The sequence below is a fragment of the Hypanus sabinus genome, chromosome 13 (assembly GCF_030144855.1).
Source record: "Hypanus sabinus isolate sHypSab1 chromosome 13, sHypSab1.hap1, whole genome shotgun sequence".
Lineage (NCBI taxonomy): Eukaryota > Metazoa > Chordata > Chondrichthyes > Myliobatiformes > Dasyatidae > Hypanus > Hypanus sabinus.
The window spans coordinates 19,815,601-19,842,225 of NC_082718.1; the positions used below are offsets into that span (position 1 = coordinate 19,815,601).

The window sequence follows — 26,625 nt, forward strand, 5'->3', positions numbered from 1 at the left end:
ATTTATAGTAAGTGGACTTTACACTATCTGGTCTTAGAATCTCAGGTACTCACAGGGTTCAATAGCACAGTAGTCCCAAGGAGTTAAGGGATCATTAGTGTAACACCAGGGCCCATGTAGGTCTCCATCCGGATTGCGACAGTAATTCTGCACCAAATTTGCAGGGTTAGTGTACGCAATGGATCTGCACACAAGGGAGAGGCAGCAGTTACAGAATGAAGACTCTTCTCCAAGCAAACATGCTAACATGAGATTAAAGTTATTAAGTCACAATTATTAATCATTAAGGATCATATAGCGAGTGCTCCACTGCTTAATGATGGGGTAGAGGGTAGTGAATAAGCAAATTGATTGAAAATGTGAATGGAAACCTCCCAGCAATATATTAGGATCATTAACAAGTACCTCTCCAATGCTACAGAATTACACAGCATAGTGGGAATACCAGCAATGCAAATCAGAGTGGGATGAACCAGGAAGCTGGCACCCTGGTTGTACAGGAGACTTCATCCTCAGCCTTAGAATATGGCTCGCTACTGTGGCAACCAGTCACGCACTTACAGTGCTTAAATCGTGTTTGGATTTGTACAATGTTGATTCAGCAGTGGAGTGGGTACAAGATTTAACAGCACCCTAATACATCTGGAAAAAGCAGCACAACGGCTACACACCGCAAGGATTCAAACTTCTTGCAAACAATTATTCAGGGTAGAATATGTCTGGGAAATGAATGGCAGGGAAACTAGGCATGCTGGTAATAAGGCAATGGAATATTTAAAGCAAGGTGTTTGCTCTTCAGAAAGGAGGGTGTGGAAGTATTTAGAAATAATGAAGACAAATGGTAATCAATCTATTGTGTAAGTTTTGCAAATTACCCCATCATCCAAGTCACTGCTACCTTTAATCAGTCAAGTGTTGAAGCAATCTTTCAATAGTGCTGTAAGCTTTACTCAAAAAATAATCAGCAGAAACAAACCCGTGTTTTACTAAGTTTAGAAATAAAAATTGTCACCTTGAATGGGTTATATCAATGATGAATGTGGAGAATACAAAAACATGTTAAAGATTGACACTTACTTTTGGAACAGAATAAATGTTACTGCATGGTTAAACCACAGAATGCAGATTGTAAAATGGGTTTATTACTGTCTGTTGAACCAGGGTACTGAGCTTGTCCTGCATACTGTCACACAGATTAATTTATTTGAACAGTACATCGAGGTAGTACTAGGCAAAACGCTAACACTACCGAATAAAGTGTTACAGTTACAGAGAAAATGCAGGTAGACTGCAAGGTGCAAGGTTATAACAAGATGGATTGTGAGATGAAGAGTCCATTTTATCATCCCAGTGAACTATTAGTAATCGTATAATAGTAAGATAAAAGCTGTCCTTTATTCTAGTGGTACGTTTCAAAGTTTTTTGTCTCCTGCCTGATTGGGAAGGAGCAGGAAGAAGAACACCTGGGGTTTTTGATTATGCTGATGGCTCTACTGAAGTCATATCTCAATTTCTTGTAAAGGTCAGCGTCACCTGATTTGTATGCTGCAATCCTAGACTTCAGTGGAGAGTGGATCACTCGTGGTTCACTCTTTGGGAATACCTGGCTTATCCTCTTTGGGACACAATCATCAACATGCTTTTAATAAATGTTATGCTAATGACATACTCATTGAGGCTGCGTGCTGAGGCTTTGTACATGGACCAGTCTACCAATTCAAAACAGCCCTGTAAAACCTCATCTCTTCCTCAGAGCAGTACCGTATGACTTTCCGGACTGGATCCTCATGTTTCAGCTTCTGCCTGTATACAGGGAGAGGAGGCACAAACAATGTGTGGACAAGGGATGGCTTAGTAGGCATCTTTGATGGTCAAGGGTGTTTGGACCCTTGGTGGGACAGGAACTATGTTGGTAGTATTTTGGTAACGTGCTCTTGAAGTTGGCTTGGTTGAAGTCACCAGCAAAGATGAAGGGGGCCTCAGATTATTCCGTTTCAAGAATGTTGACCACAGAAGGCAGGATTCACGTCTAACTGGGATGAAAATATAGACTACTGTCAGGATAGCTGAAGTGAACTCCTGTGGCAGGGAGTATGGGTGACACATTGAATATTCCATGCTGACTGAGCAGGAGCTCACCAGGACCATCATATCTGAGTACCATGAGGTTTAATTAGGAAACACACCTAATCAAACTTTGCTCAAGGATGCCGTGCAGTCCATCTGGTGAATTCAGAAGATCTCAGTTTGAGTGCAACCGTCACGTGAAGCAGGTGTAAACCATGTTTAGATAAGATAGATCACACAGCAATTCTACTGTTCTCTTTGTTAGATCAACTTTGTTTTCAATGGCCAGAATGTTAGCTAGTAGTCAGCTGGGGCAATGGAGGGAAGAGTTGATCTCACATTGTTTCTGCCAGCCCTGCAACCCAAACCAAGGTAAGTAGCTGTGATGTAGCTTCCGAGGTCAGTGGAGCCAGCTGCACTGGGAGGTAATTGACTGCTTAACTACAGACCTGGAAGTCCTGCAACGGATTGATCAGGACTAGAAGGCAAGTGATTTCATCTAGGCAGATCTGGAGTGGATTTAGCTTGCCTGTAAGGCAACTTATTGTTCCCATATGTATCTGAAATGCTTAATTGCCAGCGCTGTGTGTGGATGTTTGTGTGGGTGGGTAGTGTGTGTGATTCATCATTCTAAATATTGGATAGTAGGGCACACTGTTCCTTTGCTTCCCCCAAATCCTCAGCTCTCAGAATTGTTTCTCTTACCTTTCGGAGTCCTGGCTGTAGTTTTCCCATGGTGCACACGATAGGCCAATCCTAGTTTTAGCCACAGTTCCTGTGTAATTTGTTCCATTTCCTTGGTAACACTCTGCACAAAGAAGAAAACATGAAGTAAATATTCAGATATCAACTTGAATTCTCATCTAATCTTAATCTTTCTTTTCAACATCTTTCCCACATTCTCTTCCTTTTATCTATTTCTCTTAAAGCCATTGACTCAGAATGCATGTAATATCACAAGGACTACTTCATCCGGACTCTCTCAATGTGCAGACAACACAACAAGGTAACACAGCACGGCTGTGGAAAACATTCACTGTCCATTTCTTCTACTGGATACATCTAAAATACTACTTATACCTTCTGAAAATTTTCCCTGAAATTTAGACTTCACTCATACCGTAGGAAATTCCAAATGAACATTTCAGCTGTTCCCACTTTCCACTGGTCAACAAGGTCCTGCAGTGGAATTTGTGCACTTTGGACCTTCCAAGTTAATGTGTGGTCTTGTTAATTGCTGGTTTCAGAAATACTGATGAAGACCTCGCCAGAAAGCCATTGGCTGAACTCTAGTTTGACAAGTCACTCTCAGATACTGACTGCCACATGCAACATGATGCCAACATGCACTGAAGCTTGTGCGCAAGAACACATGTGGGTCTGTTCAGTCCCTCTTATATTCATGGTTTTGTTTTATTTCATTCATTTGTTTTATTTCATTTATTTCTGGATCAATGAGCCCATGCTGCCCAATTATACCAATGTCAACAATTAACTTACAAACCTGCACAGCTTTGGATTGTGGGCGGAAACTGATGCACTGAGCAAACGTCCAAACTCCTTGCAGACAGCAGCAGGATTGAAACCAGGTCTCTAGCTTTGTAATAACATTATGCTGACCACTATGCTACTGTGTCATATGACTTAAGATAATTGCAGTCTCTTATCAAAAGTGAGAAGGTACAGTACATTGAAGGAAAGACAGTAACTCAAATCCAATACATGGGAAGGTTCATTTAAACAGTAACTCAAATACAGCACATATACCTCCACATTTAGAAATACCCTCATCTATATTGCAAGAAATTATCTACATCCCAAAATTTTAGGATAATTTAAAATCAAGAGAGCCACTTGCCCACTTTACCTTCAGAAGGGGGAGTCTCTTTCTCGCATCGTGGTATATGAAAACAGTAGGCTATTCGAATTTCAGGATCAGTAGTGAAACACCAGGGGGCTTCCGCTCCATCAGGGTTCCTACAGTAATTTTTGTTCAGGTCTCTGTGGAACAATCATGAGCGATTATTACAGGAATGCTGAGACTTGGGTAATGGAAAAGACTGACCTCTTACACCGCACAAAACTACAAAATATGATATTCATGTTGAACAACACTTGTAACTCAATACACAAGATCTAAGTAATTAATATATTCAAATACCCAAGGTCTATGATACATTTACCACTAAATTCCAAGCTCTTGTGTTATGTTATCATAATTAATAGAATTTGGAGCACACTGAGCCAGCAGTCCTACACTATAGTATCAGATGATCAAAACGCAGTCCGGGATTGCAATATCTAACATATTCTAACAGAAAGAAGAGCAATACAACTTCCCTGAACCTACCACAGTAAATAGCAATCTTCATTTGTCAATTATTGAGAATAATTCTCCTCTTTACTCGAAGGTATTTTCCTCATTGTATTCACGTGTATTCACTGCCTTCACGAGGAAAGGTTAACGCTGTTTTCTGCTCATCAAACTCTTAACCTAATATATCCTCTTCTTAATCCAGTGTACGGCCAACTTGTCTCCTTAACTCAGTTTTAATGTCCTCGATTAATTAAATACTAACTTTTGTCAAAACTGTAATTATTGCTTTTTCCTGGGATGAAGGATTTCATGTTTTAAGGAATCAAGTAATCGGGTGTATATTAATTTTATTGCTAACATCAAAACTGAGCAAACTTGACTCCTTGCATTAGTGCAGCTAACGGTGTGATTGGCTGCAGCCTGCTTCAAAAATTCTATTAAATTATGATCTTAAACTTCTCATCCGCTGCTGTAAGACATGAAGGCCACACATTAATAAGGTTTGAAACCACAGCTACAAGGTTGGATTGTTAAATAATAATTATCAACGATGATAAGTCATTCTCAAATGGATGATGGAACCGGCTGAATGGGCCCAATGGTTGAATTCTTCTCCTACATTTAATGGTCTTATGGTCTAAATTGACTTCACTGAAGCTGAATGCCAGAATCAAAACTGGTTTTCTGTTAGTGCTGCTACATCACTGTTCCAGGGATCTATGTGCAATCTATGTTCACATTCTCTCTACGTTTGATTGGGATTCCCATGGGAGGGGTGAAGTGGTTTGAGGGCTTCAGTTTCCCTTTCCTAAGACATGATGGAGATTGGCCATGGTAATTTATCAGCATGCATAGGTTAATGGAAAAGAAAAATAATTAAATGGGATGTGCGAAAGAGAATAACCTGCAGTTAAGAACTCGGGAGTATTGTGTGCTGTTTAGGTGACCCTGATTTTATTGAATGAGTTCAGCAAGGATTTTCCAGGATGCTTCGTGGATTTGCAAGCCTGAGTTACAAGTAGCGGTATTTTTTTATTCCCTGGATCGTAGGAAATTGAGGGCTGGAGGGGTGACCAGATAGAGTTATATAAGATCACGAGGGACATAGACAAGGTGAAAATACATGATCTTTCTCTGCCAAGGAGAAGATGTTAAAAACAAGAGGGCACAGGTTTAAGATCAACGGAGAATATTTTAAAAGGAACATCAGGGACAGCTATTTTGTGCAAAGGGTGGAGCATATTTGGAATGAGCTTTCAGAAACAGTGGTTGAGGCAGGCACATTCACAACATTTAAAAGACATTTAGATGAATAAATGGGTAAGAAAGGTTTTGAGAATTATGGACCAAACCAATGCGACAAGTTTGCTGGCAACACAGTCAGAATGGACGAGCTGGGCTGAAAGTTCTGTTTCTATGTTGTTATCACACAACAAGTATGGCAAGTGGGACTAATGAATTCCTCCCAAGAGCTAGCATGGATCCAATAGGTCAAATGGCCAGCTTCACTGGTGCTATAAGTATAGTAGTAAAAATAAGTTCTTAATAATTCTTAGATTTATGAGAAGAAAGGAATAGACATATGTGGTGACTCAGTTGGACAATGGGAGAAGGACTCCTATGGAATATAAATACTGAAGTTGACCAGATGAACTGAATGGCTTATGCATTCTTCCCAACTTCTTGTTGAAAGCAATTATCTCATAAAAATATACTGTGTGGAGAAAAAAAATAACCACATCATCTGGAAAATATTACTAAGTCATAAAAGGGAAAGAAAGAAGCATACACATGGCTTACAACTTCAGCTGAAGCCTAGATTACTCACTTGCACTTATAGTCCTGAGGAATGAAAGTGTGACGGTGAGGAGTCTGCGAATCCCACCGTTGGCAGGGGATTCCCGAAGGGGTGGTATTTACAGTTCCTCTGTAACTCTCGCCAAGCCCCTTGAAACATTTTGTGGTCATCTCCGAATCATGATCACAATTGTGAACTGGAAAATTCCAAAGATACGTTTTAGAAAGGGTCGTTTAGATAACTGAGTTGTTTTGACTCTTGGAAGTTATTACTGAGCTCACAAATCCAGCAAAGTACAGGGAGGAATAAGCTGTCTTTGCCCTTTAGCACTGGACATTTTTCCCTCCTGATAGGTCAATAAAATTAATTTCCAGTCCGCAGTTTTCAGAGAAATGCTAAATTATATTCATGATGACAATTAAGTTCATTGGTGTTTCTTCTCAAAATAAATAAACATTTTAATCAACAAATATCTCGAAATGATCTATTACATAAACAGAGATTGAGGAAGTGCACAAAGAAAGGAAAAAAACAAGTTGAGAAGCTTTGAAATGTCTCCTGCATTTGAAAAAGTCCCTGGAGTGACTGTGGTTCAACTAGATTCCCAAAGGATTAGCTGAACTCCAAAGTTCAGTTTCTGAGTCATTTATGATCAAAGGCAGGAGAAGGGCAATTTTGCAAATAACACATATTAGTCACACCATACATCACTAAAAAGATCATTACCTCTGTGTTCAACTAACAATTCAATTCAAGAGATTTATTGCAGTCACTACACCTATCCCTCTCGGCTAGTGTAGAGTACAAAGGAAAATAAGAATCACACTACTAGACTCAGAACTGAATGCTTTTATAAGTTAGAGAAGTGACCAGCAAGGACCAGGGACATCAGCATAAGTTGGAGGGCAAGTAAGTGGGAAGACAATTTCTCTTTATTTTCTAGCAATAAAAAGGAAACAAATATTTACTTACCACATTCTTTAATTGAACAATATTCCCAAGGGGTCTTGGGGTCAAGCGTATAGCACCAGGGTTTAGCAAGGCCATTTGGATTTCGGCAGTAATTATCGTCGAGCCCCTTATCAGGAAATCTGCATATTAAACCAAAACAGTTGTAATAGCTGTTTTGGATTATTCTCATTACAATAGAGAAACAAACATCAAATTCAAACTGTCCCAAGAAGTTCCATGTATCCCAAGAAGAGGGAGTGTTCTACAAAACTGACAAATATTTTGGAACATAACAACTGCACATGAGGAAATATTATATTTATATAACACTGCCATTTCAGGAAAGTGAAGGAAGTGACATTCAGCTTTCATGCAAATCTTTATGATCGTGGGTCCTTTGCAAAATTATAACAGCAAGTACATCAGTCTGAGATTTTTTTTCCCATCCAAGTTACCCATCCTCAAGATTTCCATTATGCCAGATTATGGGAAGTTTTCTGAACACTCTTGACAGAAGCTGTGGAGCCCATTCCAGGTGAATTCTTCCACTCAGTCCAAGTTCAAAGTACTGATGCTTCTATTTATTTGTTAATTTGAACTCTGCAATTTGGCATTAAATACCACTTAATGGCAAGCAAAGTGGATCAACTTAGCTGAGTCATTTGAAACATTTTGTTTGATGAAGTGTGAGACAGCAGGCATCCTTGCACTACTCTGTCCCTCACCGTTCAGGGCTGAATCTGTGTCGATGTGGCTCTTGCAGGTCCCAACGCTGGCATTCCTTTCCAGACACCGTGTGGTCCATGGGTCCTCTGTAACTTTCCCCATTACACATCATGCATTCAACTAAATATCAAAACAGGACAATTCTTAAAAAGAGCTTTTGACATGCTCATGACATATAAATCAAAGGCGGCATGAAAAGGCTGAAGTTGAAGGAATATTTATGAGCAAAGTTATTTTCTCTCATAATACATGATAAATATCACATGAAGCAAATCCAAAAGTATGAGATACACATTCTAACTACAGACACTTAATTTCACTGAACCAATTCTGCAAACCATATTTAAATCCAGAATTTTAACATTTACGGAAAATAGTTTCGTATTATCTCAGCGCTAAAAGAGACCATGTTACCTTCTGAGCATTGCGGAATGGCACAGCTCTCTGCCCGAATCGTTGGATCTGTTGTAAAGCACCATGGGCCTCCTTCATCGCCTTTTGGATTCCTGCAATAGTTCTCCTGCAGCTGCTTACTCCATTTATTTGAAGGCAAGAACCTAGTAAAACAGATAAAATTTGGATTCAGTCAAATATATATGCAACCCATATCCAATCTAAAAAAATTACAAAATATACTGGATTTCAAAGTGTGCAACCAGATAAATTTGGCATCATCTGGACTTTATCAATGTCCCTTTCCTTTCGCCTCCAAGAACATGCTTTTAATCTAGTTCATTCGGGTGTAATAAAATGTCATCTAGCTTAAGATTGAAAAATCTCAGTTCAGTTCCATGAATTGAATCAACAGCACAGAAAATGCCGGATTTGGTCATAATTAAAATGTCTATTCAAGGACACCAATGAAAAATAAATGACTTATTACTGGGTTTTACTCTGCATTTGATCATACAATATGTCTTAAAAGGAGAATGACACCAACATCTGATTCAGCCTAGATATTCTTCAACCGAGTGCAATTAATAAAAATAAGAAACACTGCGTAGAAAAAGGATTGCATTTATCCCTTTCCATTTTTCTGAAAGCTCAAAATACCAATCCAAATGGCCAGCATTATATTTGCTGCATTTAGATAGTTGGAATTACATATCTTTATCTTCATTCACCTTCTCATTGCTACTACCAAGGAAGAGGTATAGGAGACTGAAGACACACATTCAACATCTCAGGAAAAGCTTTCTTCCCTCCACCACCTGATTTCTGAATGGACAATGAACCCTTGTACACTACCTCACTATTTTTTCCCTTTCTCTTTGCACTACTTATTTAATTACCAGTGACATTAGATTCTGGTTTAGATTCTGGTTTTTTTTTGGAAATCATCTTTAAGTATAAAGATTAAATTAAAAATTATTACAGCATCAGTTTGAAATCCATGTGCTCACTAAGCCACCATGGGCTGGGGTAAAATAATTGCCTTTATTAATTGAGGAATTGAGTTGCAGAGTCATGATGTTGTGTTGTAGTTTTATAAATTATCTGGAGTATTGCCTTCAGTTCTGTTGCCCCCATATTTGAACGATATTGAGACTTCGGAGAGGGTGCAGAAGATGTTTATCGACACGTTGCCCGGATTAGAGCACATGGCTAATGAGAAGAGGTTGGACAACCTTGGGTTATTTTGTCTGGAGTAGTGGACACTGACCATGGATTATGAAGATTATGAGAGGCATGGATTGAGTATATAGTCAGTATCTTTTTTATTTCCCTCAGGGTTGAAATGTCTAATACCAGAGGATATGCATTTAAGGTGAGAAGGGTTAAGGTTCAAAGGAGATATGTGGGCAAAGTCTCCATCACACACCACACTCACCCCTTGCAGACAGTAGAGGATTTTGTGCTTGGAATATGCTGCCTGGGGTGGTGGTGGAGGCTAAGATGATAGAGGTATTCAAAAGGCTCTTATATAGGCACATGAACGTGCAGGAGATGAAGGGATGTAGGCATTAGTTAAGGAGAAGGAATTAGCTTAGTTGGACATTTGGTTGCTAATGTGATAGGTTTGGCAGAACATAGTGGGGCTGAAAGTCATGCTCCTGTTTTGTACTCTTCTATAATAGAGGAAAAAATCCACTTGTAACTTTTGTTTCTAAAAATGGACAAAGTACATGTAGGGGTTTAGCCAAAACATTAACCATACCTCTATCTCCACAGATTCTGAACTCCTCCAACATTTTGTTTTTTGTAATAAAACTAGATTCTGAAACTTGGTTTAGATTTCAGTCAAATTCAGACTGGGAGAAACAATACATGAACAATAATTACTAATTTTAGTTGAAACAAGACCTGTAAATGCACAGTTCTGAATATAAATAAAATACATTTATACTGAAAGGAGTGAATCTAAGAATTGTGCGGGCGACATGGGTCAAAAAAATCCACATCTTTTTGAAGTATGCAAAGAGCATTAAAATATGGTTACAAAGCATATTTCTTTTCATAGATAAAGGGTTGTTACTTGAACATTCTGACAAAATCCCTAAGAATGTCTAAAGATGGATATTTATCATGTTTTCAATAAGTACTGATCAGCTCACGAAGTAATTTTGTGAGTGAAACTAAAGCTTGTGCATCTCCTTTACATTTCCTTAGAAAAGCCATAAAAATGTCAGAACATCTGCAAGTTACTAATCTTCGAAGAACAAGAGCATTCTTTTGTGAGTGATAAGAAGTATATCGGAAGTATCAAAGGTTTAGCTTGAATTACCTCCCTAGGGACTGATAAGTCAATAACATATACACAGGAGGACTGAAATCTTTGTTAAGGAATTAATGAAAAGTACATTTCTCTTTTTGGAAGATTTATTAACATAACCCAAGAATTGAAAACTATTTTTCTACACATAGTTTCATATGGTAGTTTGTAACCTTTCTAAGTAGCCAATTATTATTTTCTTAATTACTTTCTGCTATTGTCACTTAGTTTTCCAACAAGAACACCTTTAATCAGTGAAGGCAAAGCAATTGGTGTCCTTTGGTTGGTGAGATTTTGGAAGGTTGAAAGAGCAGAAGAAAGTAGAGTAAATTAAAGGTCGGGAACTAAATGAGGTTTAAAAAACACTGCACATTGTAAAACAAAAGAAATGGAAGGTCCCTAAGTGTGTTAACTGTTAAGCACATTCACGACCATGTCAAATGAACATAAACATGGGGAGTATAGCTCCTTTGGAAAATTGCCATTACTGAAATAAATGACATATTTCAAGTCCGAGTACGCTTTTAAAAGTTACCGATGGTCATGTGGGATTGTCGAGTTCCAGTACTGACAAGTTTGTCCACTTTCTGTCACTGACTTTGTACCCTGGTAGTTTTTTCCTTTCCCAATAATGCATTCTCTAATGAAATCTGCCAATAAAATTAGAATTCTGTTCATACCAAACATAAATTAATACATCTCATCTAATGCAATATGTATTAAAGGAAGCATTTTTCTAAATGAAAAACTTTCAAATGTACACAACGATAACAACAAGCTACTATTCCCTTTCTTGCCAATGCTGTTGACTACCTAATACACATAACAGACAAGGAGGAAGAATTTCATCATCATACGAAAAATCCCCTCACTTTACATTATGGTCAACATTCTTCAGATGATATTTTAAAGTAAGGGACCTTGTGAGGGAAAGGGGGAACCAGCAAATTAGGTCATGAAATAAAAATTATCTTTCAAAAGTTAATGGATCCATCCCAAGTACATCTGAGCTTCTGCAGATTTCTTAAAAACAAAAGGGTTAATAGAATGAGTGCTAGGAAAATAGAAGTGAGATTAAGAAATCAATAATGGAAATTAAAGAAGGGTGGATAACTTAAACAAGAATTTTAATGGCCAAATACACAAGTGACTAGGAATGCGTCACAGCTGCAAGAGCCTAGGTTTGAGCCCGAACTGGGCAACTGTCTGCGTGGAGTGTGCCTGTCCTCTCTGTAACCAAATCAATTTTGACTGAATGATCCACACACCTTCCCCTTCCAAAACTTGCTGATGAGAAAATTGTATACTGTGAATTATGCCTTCATTAGATTAATGGGCAAGGGGATTGCAGAGGATTAAGACAGAGGAGTGGCACTGATAGCTCTGCTCTGAACCATTATGGGGCAAATAGCTTCTGTGCCACAATATGTTACAGAAAATTGTTCACTGTGAGTGCAATTAAATACCAGTACTTCCGTTATACAGGGCATTGGTGAGACTTATCTGAAATACTTTGCACAATATTTTTCTCATTATTTAAATAAAGATATAGATTCAATGAAAACAGTTCAGAAAAGGTTGATTAGACTGATACCTGAATGCATAAACATGGGACATGCTGGGCTCATAAGACAGTGAGAGGCAACGATACGAGTCCTTAAAGAATCTTGACGTTACTGTTCAGGAGATGATGCTTTCTCGCAGGAGAATCTACAACTACTTGTTACACGTTCGGGAAGTGACATTTTCTCTCAGAGGGTGTAACACCACCAAGAGAAAATATTTAGGACACCCTTCCACCACAGGATGAAGTAGGGAGAGCAGGATGAAGGGAAGTGGGCCGGACAAAGAGGAGATGTCGTCGAGAAGGCAGAGCAAAGCGAGAGTGAACCACGTAAAGAGGGTGGAAGAGAAAATGCAGGATAGTCCGGAGTGTAAAGGGCAAAGTAGGCGCAGGTTGGGCAAGATGAAGCCCAAGTGGATACAGTGAAGTGCGAGTGAGCGGACTTGAAGGTGTGAATGCCGAGCACACCATGTAGGGCTGAACCAGGAGCAGGGATAGACAGAATGAAGCAGCAACTAACCAAGGAACTTGGAAAATAATAAGATAAGACCGGGCCCTACGAAAAGTCGGCGGACGAGGTTGGGTGAAGCAAGAACAAGTTGAGTGAACCAGGTAGGGCTCAGAATTAGCAGGCGGCGGGGCGTACAGGCTGCACAGGGGCGGCAGGATGGCCCAACTGCATCTAGCAAACTGACCGGGCAGGGTGAAGCTCAGACAGATTTGAAAGGGGTAAACTACAGTGTTGGGCAAGAAGACCTGAAAAGGGGAATATGGTGCAGAGGCTTTGTTATGTACGGTTTTTCATGAATTTTAATGGATGCCTTTATCTTCCTGCAGGTGCCTACAAGACAATGAATCTCGGGGTTGTACATGGTATGCATGATATAGCTTTAAACTAGAGCAGATCTGAATGGGTAACAGGATATACAGAATGAAGAGGCAAGCAATCGGTGAATCACACGACAAGATCAAGCGGAGACATTAGAAGAGGACCAGACAACGTGAAGTGGCATGGCAGGGAGGAGCCGAAAGGATGCAGCTAAATAGGATTTGTACTGTATGTAGAAGAGCAACATGGACATGGTGGGCCACATGGCCTTTTACTGAGGACTGAAGCTCTGTTTCAGTCATTTTCGGTAAAAGAGTGTCGGAATATTTTAAGGCAACGTTAGATAAATGAGGGTTAAAAGGTTGCCTGGGGTGAGGGCAGGACAACACACACACACACACACACACACACACACACAATGCTGTAGGCCAGGCAGCATCTATAAACAAGAGTAAACAGTCGACATTTCATGGCTGAGACCCTTTATCAGGACTGGAGAAAAAAAAATGAGCAGTCAGAGTTAGAAGTGGTGGGAAGGGAGAAAGAAACTTAAGGTGACAGGTGAAACTGGGGGGGCAGTGAAGTAAAGAGTTGGGTAGTTCATTGGTGAAAGAGATACAGGGCTGGAGAAGGGGGTATCGGATAGGAGAGAATAGAAGGCCATGGAAGAAAGAAAAGGAGGTGGAGCACCAGAGGGAGGTAATGGGCAGGTAAGGAGATAGGATGAGCGAGGGAAGAAGGGATGGGGAGTGATGAAGCAAGGCTGAGGGTGCGGAGAAATACTGGAAGTTCAAGAAATCGATGCTCATGCTATCAGACTGGAGGCTACACTGACGGAATATAAAGTGTTGCTCCTCCAACCTAAGTGGGGCCTCATTGTGACAGTAGAGGAGGCCATGAACTGACATGTCCGGACAGGAATGGAAGTGCAATTGGAATGGGTGGCCACTGGGAGATCCCGCCTTTTCTGGCGGAGAGAGCATAGGTGCTTGGGGAAGCATTTTCCCAATCTATGTCCGATCTCACCAATATACAGGAGGCCACACCCGGAGAACCATGTACATTAGATGACCACAACAGACTCACAGGCAAAGTGTACCTGACCAGGAAAGAGTGTTTAGGACCATGAGTGGTAGTGGGGCAGGTGTAACGCTTGCTCCACTTGCAAGGAAAAATGCCAGGAGGGAGATCAGTGGGAAGGGATGACTGGACAAGGGAGTTATGCAGGGAGCGAGCCCTGCAGAAAGCAGAAAGTGGGGTGTGGGGGGAGGGAAAGATGTACTTGTTGGTAGGATCTCATTGGAGATGACAGGAGTGAAGGAGGATTATATGTTGGACCTGGAGACTGGCAGGGTGGTAGGTGAGGACAAGAGGAACCCTGTCCTTGGATGGGTGAGGGCAGACATGTGTGAAATGGAAGAGATGGGGTTGAGGCTAGCATTGATGGTGGAGGAAGGGAAGCCCCTTTTTTTGAAAAAGAATACAGAGTTACAATTACAACATGATCAGCCATATTACTAAATGGCAGAGTAAGTCCGAGGCTACTCCAGCTCTTAACTCGCATGCTCCCGTCCCCTCCCAATTAACAATTAGCCTGCAAGTACGTGCTTCCTAAATCATATCAGTTTCACTGACCTTACCTTTTCTCTCATACAGGTCACATCCTGTAATCTGCTTCCCTTTTACTCCTTTTGTTTTGCTGTTAAATGACAGCAAGTGACATTTCTTCTCTCCGTTAACAAATAAAAAAGCCCTGAAAACCAAAACAGCGAGTTAGTCCCATTCTGCTTTGACCCATCACAGGACTAGAAGTAAACCATCTCCTGCCAAAGTGAAACTAGCTGGAAGGAGTAATGGAATTATCTGATCCAGATGCAGAACACACAAATAAACATAAGACAGCAACGCTTCACTCACACAAAATCATCTGAAAAAGTCCCATTACGCTGGTGCAAAAGTATGTGCAATTTTAAGAACAAACTAGGTTTCATTCTACTCTTGCTTCTGTGATCTTTTGAGTTAGTGTTGGGGTATCATACTGCAGTTGTACCAGACATTGGTCAGCCCAACTTAACCAATTGTGAGCAGTTCTGGTCACCGCACTGTAGAAAAGATGTGGTAGCCCCAAAAAGAGTTCAGCAGTGATGTTGCAGGATGTGGTCTGAATGATAAGGCTTCAAGTGATCAGATAGCCTAGGATTGTTCTGACTCGAGTGCAGGAGCCTACAACTGGATCCCTTGTTTCCTGACCAACTGACCACAACCAGTCAGGATAGGGAGCGACACCTCAATTATTCTCAACACCGTTGCCCCAGATAGCTACGCCCTTCGCCCCCTACTCAATTCCCCATGCACTCATGCCTTTATGGCCAGATTCAGCTCTAACTCCATTTAAACTTTACAAAAGATGGGTCACATCTCAGAGAAAAATGAATTGCAGGACAGGAAGGAGATACAGAGCCGAGTTATGTGGTGTCATGACAACAGCTTCTCCCTGAATATCAGCAGAACAAAAGAGCTGGCCATCGCTTTCAGGAATGGGAGCACTTCTGTTTACAACAACAGCGCTGAAGCCAACAGGGTTGAGAGCATCAAATTGCTAGGAGTGAATATTACCAACAGCCTGTTCTGGTCCAAACACATAGATAACAGAACCTAGAAAGCTCACCAATGCCTTTACTTCTTCAGGAGGCTAAAGAAATTTGGCACTGTCCCTCACCAATTGTTATTGAAGTACTGTGGAAAGCATCCTATCTGGATATATCGTTGCTTGATATGGCAACTGTTCTGCCCATGACTGCAGTGAGCTGCAGAGAGTTTTGGAATCAGCAGGCAAAAGGTCACTCAGGGGATCTCCTGCTCACTTTGCTCCTGGGTTGCCAAGCTGGTCCCTCACCGATCCGGGCGGCAGGTAGTGAAGAGCTCAGCCCAAGCCAATTGCCTGCCCCTCTTCCTGAGTTGCATTTGTGCCGAGGTGCTCTTAAAGAAGGAGCACTCAGACTCGGTGGGCACAACGGGGGATCTCCAAGAACAACAAGCCTCTCAGGGATTCAAATATTCAAACTGTAAATAGCTTAGAAAGCCCTGATTAAATTCCATAGTGCCAGTTGTTGAATAAATTTGTTTTAAAAAAGTTGTGGAAACAGTTCAGCACATTATAAAAACCAATCTCCCCTTCACGGACTGTGTGTACTTCTTGCTGTCTTGGTCAAGCAACCAACATAATCAAAGACCCTAACCATCATGGTCATTCCCTCTTCTCTCTGCTCCTATTGAGCAGCAGATATGAAAGCTTGAAAGCATGTACCACCAGGCTCAAGGACAACTTCTACCTCACTCTTATAAGACAATTGAACCATCCCTTAGTAAGACAGGCCACCACAATCTACCCTGTTCCCAATTTATACCTTACTGCTTGCCATATAACCCTTACTGTAACTGTAACACTATATTCTGCATTCTGTTATTGTTTACCCAACACTGCCTCATTGTTCTGTTGTAATGAAATGATCTGTATGGATGGTATGTAAGTTTTTGACTGTACCTCAGTACTTGTGACAGTTTACCAATTTATAGAATATGAAGAGCATAGGTTAAATAGTCACAAACGCAAAGTTAAAATGTGAAGTTTTAAAACTAGGGTGCATAGGTTTAGGCTGAAATGGGGAAGTTTTAAAGGCGAGCTGAGAAGTAGATTGTTCACATTTTAGGTGGTGTGTATATAGAACAAACTGGCAGAGGAGATGGTCAAGGCAGATACAATCACAGTGTTTGAAAAACAGTTTACAGGTACATGAATAGGAAAGGAACAGAAGGATATAGGCCAAAGGCAGGAAAATGGGAGAGTGTAGCTAGTCAATTCATTCAGCATGGATGGATGTATCAGGCTGACGGGCCTGTTTTCATGCTGTATATCTCCGTGCCTATCACAAGTTTGTTGCTAATCTATGCCTAACTAGCTAATGTCATCTAAAGTACTTAAGTTGCTACAAAATGCCCATTTTGTCATTTGACTCATGTGGAAGTCTTTCCAAGACCATTTGGGAGAGAGAATCTGAAGGATAACTGGGAACTTGTGGATTGTGTCAGGCTCTACGTTGCCAGGGCTTTCCTGAGAGAAGAGGGAAAAGCTGCAGATATATCAAGCATGTCAAGTTATTTTCCAATTCCCTTCAACTCTGATGTTATGAACTAGAAGCCTAATTAAGTTGCCTCAATATTATTTTTCCCAGTACTCACTACCTCAGAAACAAAATACTCTAGAAGCTAATATTGAAGAAATAAATGTATTTAACTTAATGCTTCCTTTGGAGGTGTTTCAGTTTCACAGCAGTGGCCACTATATTAGGGATGCCTGCACACCTGTTTGTTCATGCAAATATCTCATCAGCCATTCATGTGGCAGCACCTCAATGCATAAAAGCATGCCGACATGGTCAAGAATTGCAGTTATTATTCAGACCAAACATCAGAATTGGGAAGAAATTGATCTAAGTGACCTTGACCATAGAATGATTGTTGGTGCCAGACAGTGGTTTGACTATTTTAGAATCTCCTGGGATTTTCACACACAACAGTCTCTAGAGTTTATAGAGAATGGTGCAAAAAAAAACAAAGAAAACTTCCAGCGATCAGCAGTTCTGTGGGCAAAAATGCCTTGTTAATGAGAGAGGTCAGAGGAGAATGACCAGACTGGTTCAAACTGACCAGAAGGCAACAGTAGCTCAAATAACCATGCTCTTCAACAGTGGCGTGCAGAAGAACATCTCTGAATGAACACCACATTGAACTTAAGAGTGAAGGGGCTACAGCAGCAGAAGACCACACTCCTGAGCCTAATAAAGTGGCCACTGACTGTATGCACCAGATCACACAAATCTCTATGATGCTCCCACCTATTAATTAATACCAACAGAGATGAAAGAATGATGACTTTATAAAATGGGCCACATTTCACCATCACCCGACATCAATTTCAAGCCACTGCGGGTATTTTTTAAGAAACCTTACGTGTCCATTGCTGGGACTTGAGGGACTGAGTTACATTGAGAGGGTGGACAGACTAGAACTTTTCATTGAAGCAAGGGAAACTGAGAGATGATTGCAGATGAGTAATAAAATGATGAGGAGCATAGGTAAGCTGAACACATTCAGGTGTTCTTTCCAGGGTTGGGGAATCAAGAGCTAGTTTGAAGTGACAGGGAAAATATTTAATAGGAATTTGAAGTGTTTTTTTAAACACGAGAGAGTATGTATGAAATGAGCTGCCAGAGGAAGTGGAAGTAGGAAGCTACAATAAAAACTTTTAAGCCGGATAAATTGATAGGATTGGTTTACAAGGATATGGACAAGCACGGGCAAATGGGACTAGCTCAGGTGGATATTCGGTTGGCATGGATCAGTGGAGCTGTTTCTGTACAGAAACATTCTAAATCACTTCCACAAATCCAGCTTCATGAATTAGTTGTCTCTTAAATTCCTCTTCACTTGCATTGCTGTCTCTGGATGCATGGACCATTTCACTACCACAGATGTGCCTCAGCGCTACTCAGCATCCAGTATAGGTACTCAGAAGTCAGAATTTGAAGGAAGGACTTGCCACATCGAATCGGAATGTGGCTGAGATCTATTAGGCCAAGAAGCTGCAGAGCTTGGAGCTACATGAAGGAGAAGAGGGAAAATGGGACTTAATGAACTCCCAGTCCAGAGTAGCACACCTTAAGTGCGGTTGGTCCTGGAATTATCAATTTTGTCCAATCCAACCACACTGCATGGCAAAAGTTAGTGGATACAACCCAGTTCATCACAGTTAAAACACTCCCCACCATTGAGCACATCTACAAGGAGCATGGTTGCAGGAAAGCAGCATCCATCATCAAGGACCTCCACTGCCTGGGCCGTGCTCTCGTTCCACTGCTGCCATCAGGCAGGTGATACAGGATCCTTAGGTCCTGCTCTACCAGATTCAGCAACAGTTATTACCCCCCAACCATCAGGCTCTTGAACCAAAGGAGATAACTTCACTCTACTTCGCTCACCCCAACACTGAACTGATTCTACAATCTATGAGCTCATTTTTAAGGACACTACAACTCATATTTCTGATATTATTTATTTATTTATCATTTTGATTGTTTTGCTTTCAAGTTGTATCTGCACAATTTGATGTCTTTTATTGTTTATGGTTTTTCACTAATTCTATTATGTTTCTTTGTGTTTGCTGTGAATGCCTACAAGAAAATGAATCTCACGGTTATGTATGGTATCATATACATACTTTGATAATAAATTTACTTTGAATTTGAAATTTGAAATCACTTGATGCAGATTTGACCCGGAAAAGCAAAATTTCCAGAGAAACAGGATATGACCTAAATGTGGTTATTATCTTCACTCCAGGGAAAGGTCAATCATGTAGAGCTGAATGCATATTGTGACATAATCAAGTCTGAGGTCATTATACACTTTTTACTCACAGTAATGCTGCCAAGCTCCCCTACTTAAATATCTTTCTGTTTACTCCATTAAAGACTACACGATTCTTTTGTCAGTGCTTCTGCTGGACTCTCCTCTTTTTCCGTACCCCATTCAGATTAGATTTCTCTCCAACCTGGCTGCATGGCACTGATTTCCATTTCCTCCATATCACAATACAGTCTCCAGCAACCCTCCCAACTCACACTTGAACCTTTACATCAAAGCAGGCTCTCTGGACAAATCCTTCCAAAAGTAATGAATCTAGTCTCTAGCAACATGCACAAAATGCTGGTGGAAAGCAGAAGGCCAGGCAGCGCCTATAGGAAGAAGTACTGTCAACGTTACAGGCCGAGACCCTTTGTCAGGACTAAGATGAAGGGTCTCGGCCCGTAACATTGACTGCACATCTTCCTATTGATGCTGCCTGGGCTTCTGAGTTCCACCAGCATTTTGTGTTGCTTGAATTTCCAGCATCTGCAGATTTCCCCATGTTTGAGAATCTTGTCTCTATTTCATCTCCAACTGATCTCTCCCACACACTTCCACCCTTTCCTTCACCTCCCCAACAATGCCCTTCACATCATATGCTTGCTAACTCCACTGGCCACACCCCACCACAAAGCAACAATGTGGAAGTTTGTGTGGGTCAGCTGCTCAAACTGGAATGCTGAAAACAAATACTTAAGGGAGGGAGGATCTGTGTAAAATGTTTATTCTGATGTCTACATGAGCGAATGAACAGATAAATGGATGTAACATGGAAACTTATGCCTTCATTCTGCATACATAATTTCACTATCAAAATATTTTCTGATCATACCAGCCAACATAATGAACCAATAAAAATTCTGGGAAATCACATATGTATCAAATTAAAATGAAACAGAAGAACCTACTTACAATTTCAGGCTGTTTAAATTGCCAGTTCAAGTCCACATTGCATACAGTACATGTACAGTGACTTTGTCATCAGTAAAGTTCACTAATACCAAGAAAATTTGATGGAGAGTGGAGAATGAATTCAGAATGTAGCTCTAGACCTTAAAACCATTTCAAGGCAAGGTGGGTTTTCTGCAATGGCTCCCATGCAATGCATCAAAGTAAATCAGAACTAGCTTCCCCTGTGATCAGCTGGAGTAATGCTCCACTTACTGAGAGCGATTTTGGACACCGAGGGAAGTGCAGAGCATCATTGCGTCTCCATAGTACTTCTCATAGAATTCTTTGTTCTGCTCACTTCAGTCAGATCCACTCAGGAAGCACTAAGCAACAACTGCTGAGATACCAAGGAGATTTTAAGCGTCTGAGGCATTTAAGAGTGACAGTGAGAAACTGGGGATGGATGCTAGAAGGGAAGGTTGATAAGGTGGGAACAATCAGGCTGTTCAGTGGCATGCAGCTCCACATATTCCAATTGAGTTATGTGTAATGCCCAGATTATACTTCACCTGTAATATTCAATGCTTATTTACCTGCAAACAAATTTCTTGTATTTCATACACCGCTTTGCACATTGCTCAACAGAGCGATATCCCTGAGTCTTATGCGGTAAGGACTTAATCAGCTGAAATCCAGATGTTTTCAGGAACTCATGAAGGGCATTTTTTGCTGTCATGGATACATCCACTGAAAAGAAAGGGAAAATAAATATTAAACAAATTACAATTACTTCTGTACCTTGAACCAAGGTCGTTAATTGACCACAGCAATTGCAAACACAGGGCAGGATTGAATTCTGATGCAGTGCTTATTCTTCTTAATCTGGGGTGTCTAAGACTTGCTCGACAGCTCAAAGTCTTCTGGAAAATTAGTACTAGTTTTATGTTCCTTAGACCACGTATAGAGGGCAATCCTTAAGGACACTGGAGACAAAGTGAAATCCTAATTTGTTCACCGGAAACAAAGGACGAGCCTGATTGAGAAGTGTTTGTTTTTAGCCATATACTTTATTGACCTTTGCGTTCAACTTGTCAGTAGCCCTCTAATCCCACGAATAAACCTTTCCTACCTCTGATCTACCTGAACTCCGCCATTTAGCACAGAACTACAACTCCCAGTTTGCCGTCAAGGCCGCCCTGTCATCAGTCAGTAGAGCACGCCAGGTTCCCCTAAAATTTAATTTCCTTGGTCAAGTCTAATACTACTTATTTCCAAATCAAGTAAAATTCAGAGTAAATAAGAGTTGAGCCTAACGTAATTCCATTCTTTCTCCTTTGATTAACGTAATTGCAACACATTCCTTTAGTGCTTCCAATAATCACTTAGGCCGTGTGTCTTTATTCCAAGTTTCAAGCAGCACCTTCCCAAATGCTTTTTGCGAGATCTGCACGTTCTGGTGCACATCATTTATTCCAAAGTGACCTGCCCAATGACAATCGCTAATTCTCCCAGTGTTTACTCTTGTATTATAGTCTCGGGTAGCTTGCCAAAACTGAAACATCATTAATCCATGTTAATATTCCGTTTACTCCACTCTCCTTCAATAAGAATTCTCACAGTCGCCTAGTCTTCAAACATGCTATTCCTTTCAACAGCAAATTTTCTAAAACTTAGAGATGACAACTCATTTCAGCGGCGACAGTTGACGATAAGTTTAGCTAAGCAGCTGGATCTTCAAAGAGCACCCTACACCGTCCCTTCCAACTACACACACGTCGGACTCAAGGAAAGCTGCGTTAAAGAAAGCTTTCTGGTGCATTATCACAGGGCAAATTTCAGTCTTATTTTATGAATTACTTGATGTTTATCCATCATCCGCCCTTCACTGGCATTAATTGCACCACCAATACCTCCCTACAGTGCAAGAAATCACCGGCGGTTTACCCGCTGGCACCCAACATTTGGGGGTTCCCCTGCTGGTTAAAAGTCACATCGGCAAATCTTCTACTGTTCTTGTCGGCAGAACACACGATCAAATTACCAGCCTACATTTCGTCTGGCTCTTCATTTGAACTGAGGGATCGCCGCAGCCAAGTTATTTCTGAAGACCAAGAAGCAATGTAAATGCATATTTGTTGTTACTATAATTTTTAAAAAGTCAAACAGGTGCAAACTAAAGTGAAGTCAAGTTTATTGTCAAGTAACTGTACGCATGTATGTCGTCAAACAAGACAGGATTTCTCCCGATCAGGGTGTAAAGTGCAAATAACACACAATAACTTAGGAAAGCAAGAATAACATCTACGGATGAATTACGCTTAATAAACAAAGTGACACGCATAAATTAAATATTGCAGGTTACATAACAAATTAAGTTGCGTCACTTCCAATGCGGTGGTTCAGAAGCCTAAAGGCCTTAGGGGAAAAAGCTGTTTTCCATCCTGACCGTTCCTGTCTTTACGCATCAGAGTCCGATGGTAGAAAGTCAAAGCGGATACTGGGTGGATGGGTAGGATCGTTGATAATACTGAGGGCCGAGCGTACGCAGCGCTTCTGATAAATGTCCGCGATGGATGGTAGGGAGGCATTCTGACAGTCCTTTGTGGGGACTTCCGTTCCGATGTTCTGCTGCTCCCATACCAGATGGAGATGCAGCTTGTCAGGACACTCTCCTGTCAAATTCGGCTAAGATGGGATGGTGGATGGGAGAAGCGTCACACATCGAAGGTCTCCGCACGAAACCTTAACACGGTTTCTTGACTCATCCAACGGTTCTACCGCCTTTCTTCAGCCAATGTTTTCAGCAGCTTTGGGGCTCCCAGTTTGCTTCTCGCGTGTCTGAGCTCCACGCCCAGGTCTCGTCTCAGATCCCCGGAGAATCGGGACTGGGAAAGAGCAGCAGGAGTCCAAATTAGATTTCCTAAACTGGGGAAATGGCACTTCCACAATGTAAAACGTTGTGGAACGAGCTGCCGGGGGAATTTATGGATGCGGGTTCGATTTCAACACTTAAAAGAAGTTTGGATAGGCACATGGATGGGCGGTGTGGTCCGGGTTCAGATCGATGGGACTAGGTAGATACATAGTTCGGCACGGACTTGATGGGCCGAAGGGCCTGTTTCTGCGCTGTAGTGTTCTGGACTTGGATATCTCTCACCGAAAGTTAAATAAAAAGTCGCTTATAAACATCAAACTGATTAATAGGCCGAGCAGCAATCGTCGGTGTTAAACGTGAAACCATGTGCAGAGCAAACCAAACGCTTATTGTACACTCGACGCACTGCATACTAAGCGCAATCCTCATTTAACATCCCAGCACTGGCCAGATCTTTAAATCATAATTAAACAAATGCAATTAAAGATTACAACAGCAAAATGTGTACTTGGGCTTGATTCAGTTGTTAAGGTCAATAGCGACTCTGCATAATTAAACTACTGTCGCAGTGTAAGTGCTAGCTATCTGGGCAGGCTCCAAGTGAAGAAGTTCTGCGCCACATCGAACAAAACACAATCAAATACATTTTTCTGCCAGTCAGGACTGTCACCCCAAATGAATTCAGTCATTAAAGACAGAATCTCATCAGTAGGAAGAGTGAGATTGGTTTAGCTCTTCCATATTTACTTTTGAATAAAACCCAAAGGATGGTAGCGGAAGAGGTAAGTGGGGTGGAGAGTCCCTACACTTTGCCCCGATAAGGGGACGGTTGAGTTTTGGACAGCTGCAAAATTAGCAGGTAGGACTCAGTCACTCTCAGAAAAAAAAACTCCACCTAACTTTCAATGACAGCACAGGAGGGAATAATCCCCAGGGAGCATCACAATCTCCTCGGACGCTTCGCTGCATATTCTTTATCAATGAGACATTCAGAACAAGACGGGCTGTGGGGTAGGGAGGACCGTCACCTCAAACGGAACAAATATGGAGTTCCCCACTGACGGTTCCGTAAAATCAGCCAACGTTCCACAAAAAAAAACTTCCGATGATACAAGGCGGTGAAGAGGTTAAACAGAACCCTGCACCAGTGTTTGCACTGACGGTCCAGTGGCTGGTGAGAAAGGGGTAACATTTCATTCAGCATTTTCCCGAAAGGACCCGAGTTGTTCATTGCGATGGACGGAGAACTAACCCAAACCATTTCCAATAAGTGAGGTGCAACCTGAGATGAGGCGCTGAAGACTCCAGGCCCATTCCAATTCTGAATAACAGCCACTAATTGTCTCTCAAAAGTCTGTCTTCTCCACAGTGACAAAGTTCCTACAGTTGCATTGTCACAGTTCAAGCGCCCTCGGAGTTTGACTCCTTCAGGAACATCCGCAGCCGCCGTCAAACATCGCCTCGCTATTTAAGTTCACGTTATCAGTTTGTGAGCACTGCTGGTTTCACTCAGCGCCTTCAGTGAGCTGTCACCGCCGCCACTTCCACACCACTCCAGACACGCGCACACACACAAAGTAGGACACACCAAACCTGCAAGGATGGAGATGCAGAGCCACAGCAGGATTCTCGCGGTCCCCAGCATGATGTGTGGCAGCAACGCGCGCAACGATCCGACGGCGCTCTTGGGGCTTTATCGTCTTGTTGCAATGTTTTGCAAACATAGCCGGGAAAGTGCGCTTTATTCCCGTAAAATCTGTTCCCAAGCCAACCAATCCCGTTACTTCCCCGCCCCTCTCCGGTCTCCACCAGTCCCCGTGCTGCTCCGCTGATCTGGAATAGTTTGGTCAACACATTGCCGAGGGAGGATTCCAAACTCAAGACGACTGAGGTTCCGGTGATTCCTGGCAGACGATAGAGAATTAAATATAGAAACCAGCGATCACCGAATCATGATCTTGCAGCTAATGTCTTGCAACACATTACTTCGCTAGTGAATTAAAACAAACGCAAGAAGCTGTTTTAGTAATTGTCCCGTCATTCGTCACGGTGAAGACATTGCAGTAAAAGGTCACTTATTTCGGACAATTCCGTCATTAGCTGTAGATAAAAGTTAGCGCACTTTTTAATTGGTTATTTAACATCCCTGCACTCTGTGACTACAGTGTATAATGCAATAACCCTGGCACTCTGTGACGGGGCAGATTATAAATGCAATGACATTTAGGACTGGGACCAAGGGCGTTGCACATCTGGTGTTCCTGGAATCACCCCGTTGGCGAGACTAAAACTTGCTGTAAAACTTTGCCAGTCTCGTGTACACCTCAGGCAAGCAATTTGGAATTAATTACATTAATGGGACCCAGAAAATGATTTTTTAATGTTTTGCAGTGATATTGATCTAAAATGATAAACCTGTTTCTGGGCCGCTTATTACATTACAGGAAAGCAGCTGTACACCCCCAACATCTGCCTCTGGACTGTGCTTCCAGTGTAAGATCAGAATCTTGCAGTCAGGAGCACATTGAGAATGCCTGAGGCCCTGACCTCTTTAGACACTTGGGTTATTTGGGATCAATGCCCCTTTGCACTCATTTATCCCCTGGCTTAAGCCAGAAACAGACCTGGATTTAAATACTGCTCTCTCTCCTTTTAAGGATATTCCTCGGAACTTGACAATGAAGTGCTTGCAAAGTGTATTCATCAGAGCATTGTTAAAAAAAGGTAGAGCCAATTTGCTCTCCACATGCTGCTGCAAACAATAATTTGATAGTGTCTGGAAAATCAATTTTTTGTGATTTTCATTAAGATAAACATTGTTCAGGTCACTAAAAAGCAAAGATAATGGTAAATAGAGACTAAAGTGGATGACTGTATGCAGCTCTGTTCACCTGGTTATAGGAAGGATGTTGAAACTTTGGAGAGGGTGCAGAAGAGCTTTACCAGGATGCCGCCTGGATTAGAGGGCATGCACTATAACAGGAGGCTAGAGAAAATGGTGTGTTTTTTGTCTGGAGCCGTGGAGGCTGAGGGGAGATCTAATGGAGATTTATAAGATTATGAGAGGCACAGATCGGTAAAATATCTTTTTCCTCAGGTTAAGTTGTCTAATACCAGGTGCGAGGACGTAACTTTAAAGGAGTCGTGAGGGGCAAGTTTTTTTTACACAGGGAGTGGTGGGCATCTGGAATGCACTGGCTGGGACATTAGGGACTTTTAAGAGACATTCGGAGAGGCACATGAATGTGAGGAAAATGGAAGGATATGGACATCGTATAGGCAGAAGGGATTCATTTAGTTGGCTAGCTGATTATTAATTTATTTGGCTTGGTGCAACATTGTTGGCTGAAGGACATGTTCTTGTGCTGTGCTGTTCAATGGTCTAAGTGCTTGCATACAGATTTCCTGCATTATAATATACCAGGGGTG

At 41.4% G+C, this 26,625-nt stretch overlaps 1 protein-coding gene across 3 annotated transcripts in view; it reads right to left on the reverse strand.

Annotated features, from left to right (window-relative positions):
- The window catches only part of hgfb (hepatocyte growth factor b), a 55,523-nt gene extending 30,532 nt beyond the window's left edge, over positions 1-24,991 (reverse strand). The window contains exons 1-11 of one of the 3 annotated variants that reach the window (XM_059987266.1): positions 24,790-24,991; positions 20,915-21,068; positions 14,606-14,718; positions 11,108-11,222; positions 8,274-8,416; positions 7,859-7,979; positions 7,155-7,273; positions 6,213-6,378; positions 3,935-4,068; positions 2,773-2,875; positions 54-184 (exon numbers count right to left, since the gene is read on the reverse strand). In XM_059987266.1, coding sequence (XP_059843249.1) covers positions 54-184; positions 2,773-2,875; positions 3,935-4,068; positions 6,213-6,378; positions 7,155-7,273; positions 7,859-7,979; positions 8,274-8,416; positions 11,108-11,222; positions 14,606-14,718; positions 20,915-21,068; positions 24,790-24,841 — 1,351 coding nt within the window. In that variant the 5' untranslated portion in view covers positions 24,842-24,991. Of the gene's footprint in view, positions 1-53; positions 185-2,772; positions 2,876-3,934; positions 4,069-6,212; positions 6,379-7,154; positions 7,274-7,858; positions 7,980-8,273; positions 8,417-11,107; positions 11,223-14,605; positions 14,719-20,914; positions 21,069-24,478; positions 24,643-24,789 lie in introns of those variants that run through there. The other 2 variants (XM_059987264.1, XM_059987265.1) reach the window with 2 other exon arrangements.
- Between the last annotated feature and the right edge of the window lie 1,634 nt (positions 24,992-26,625).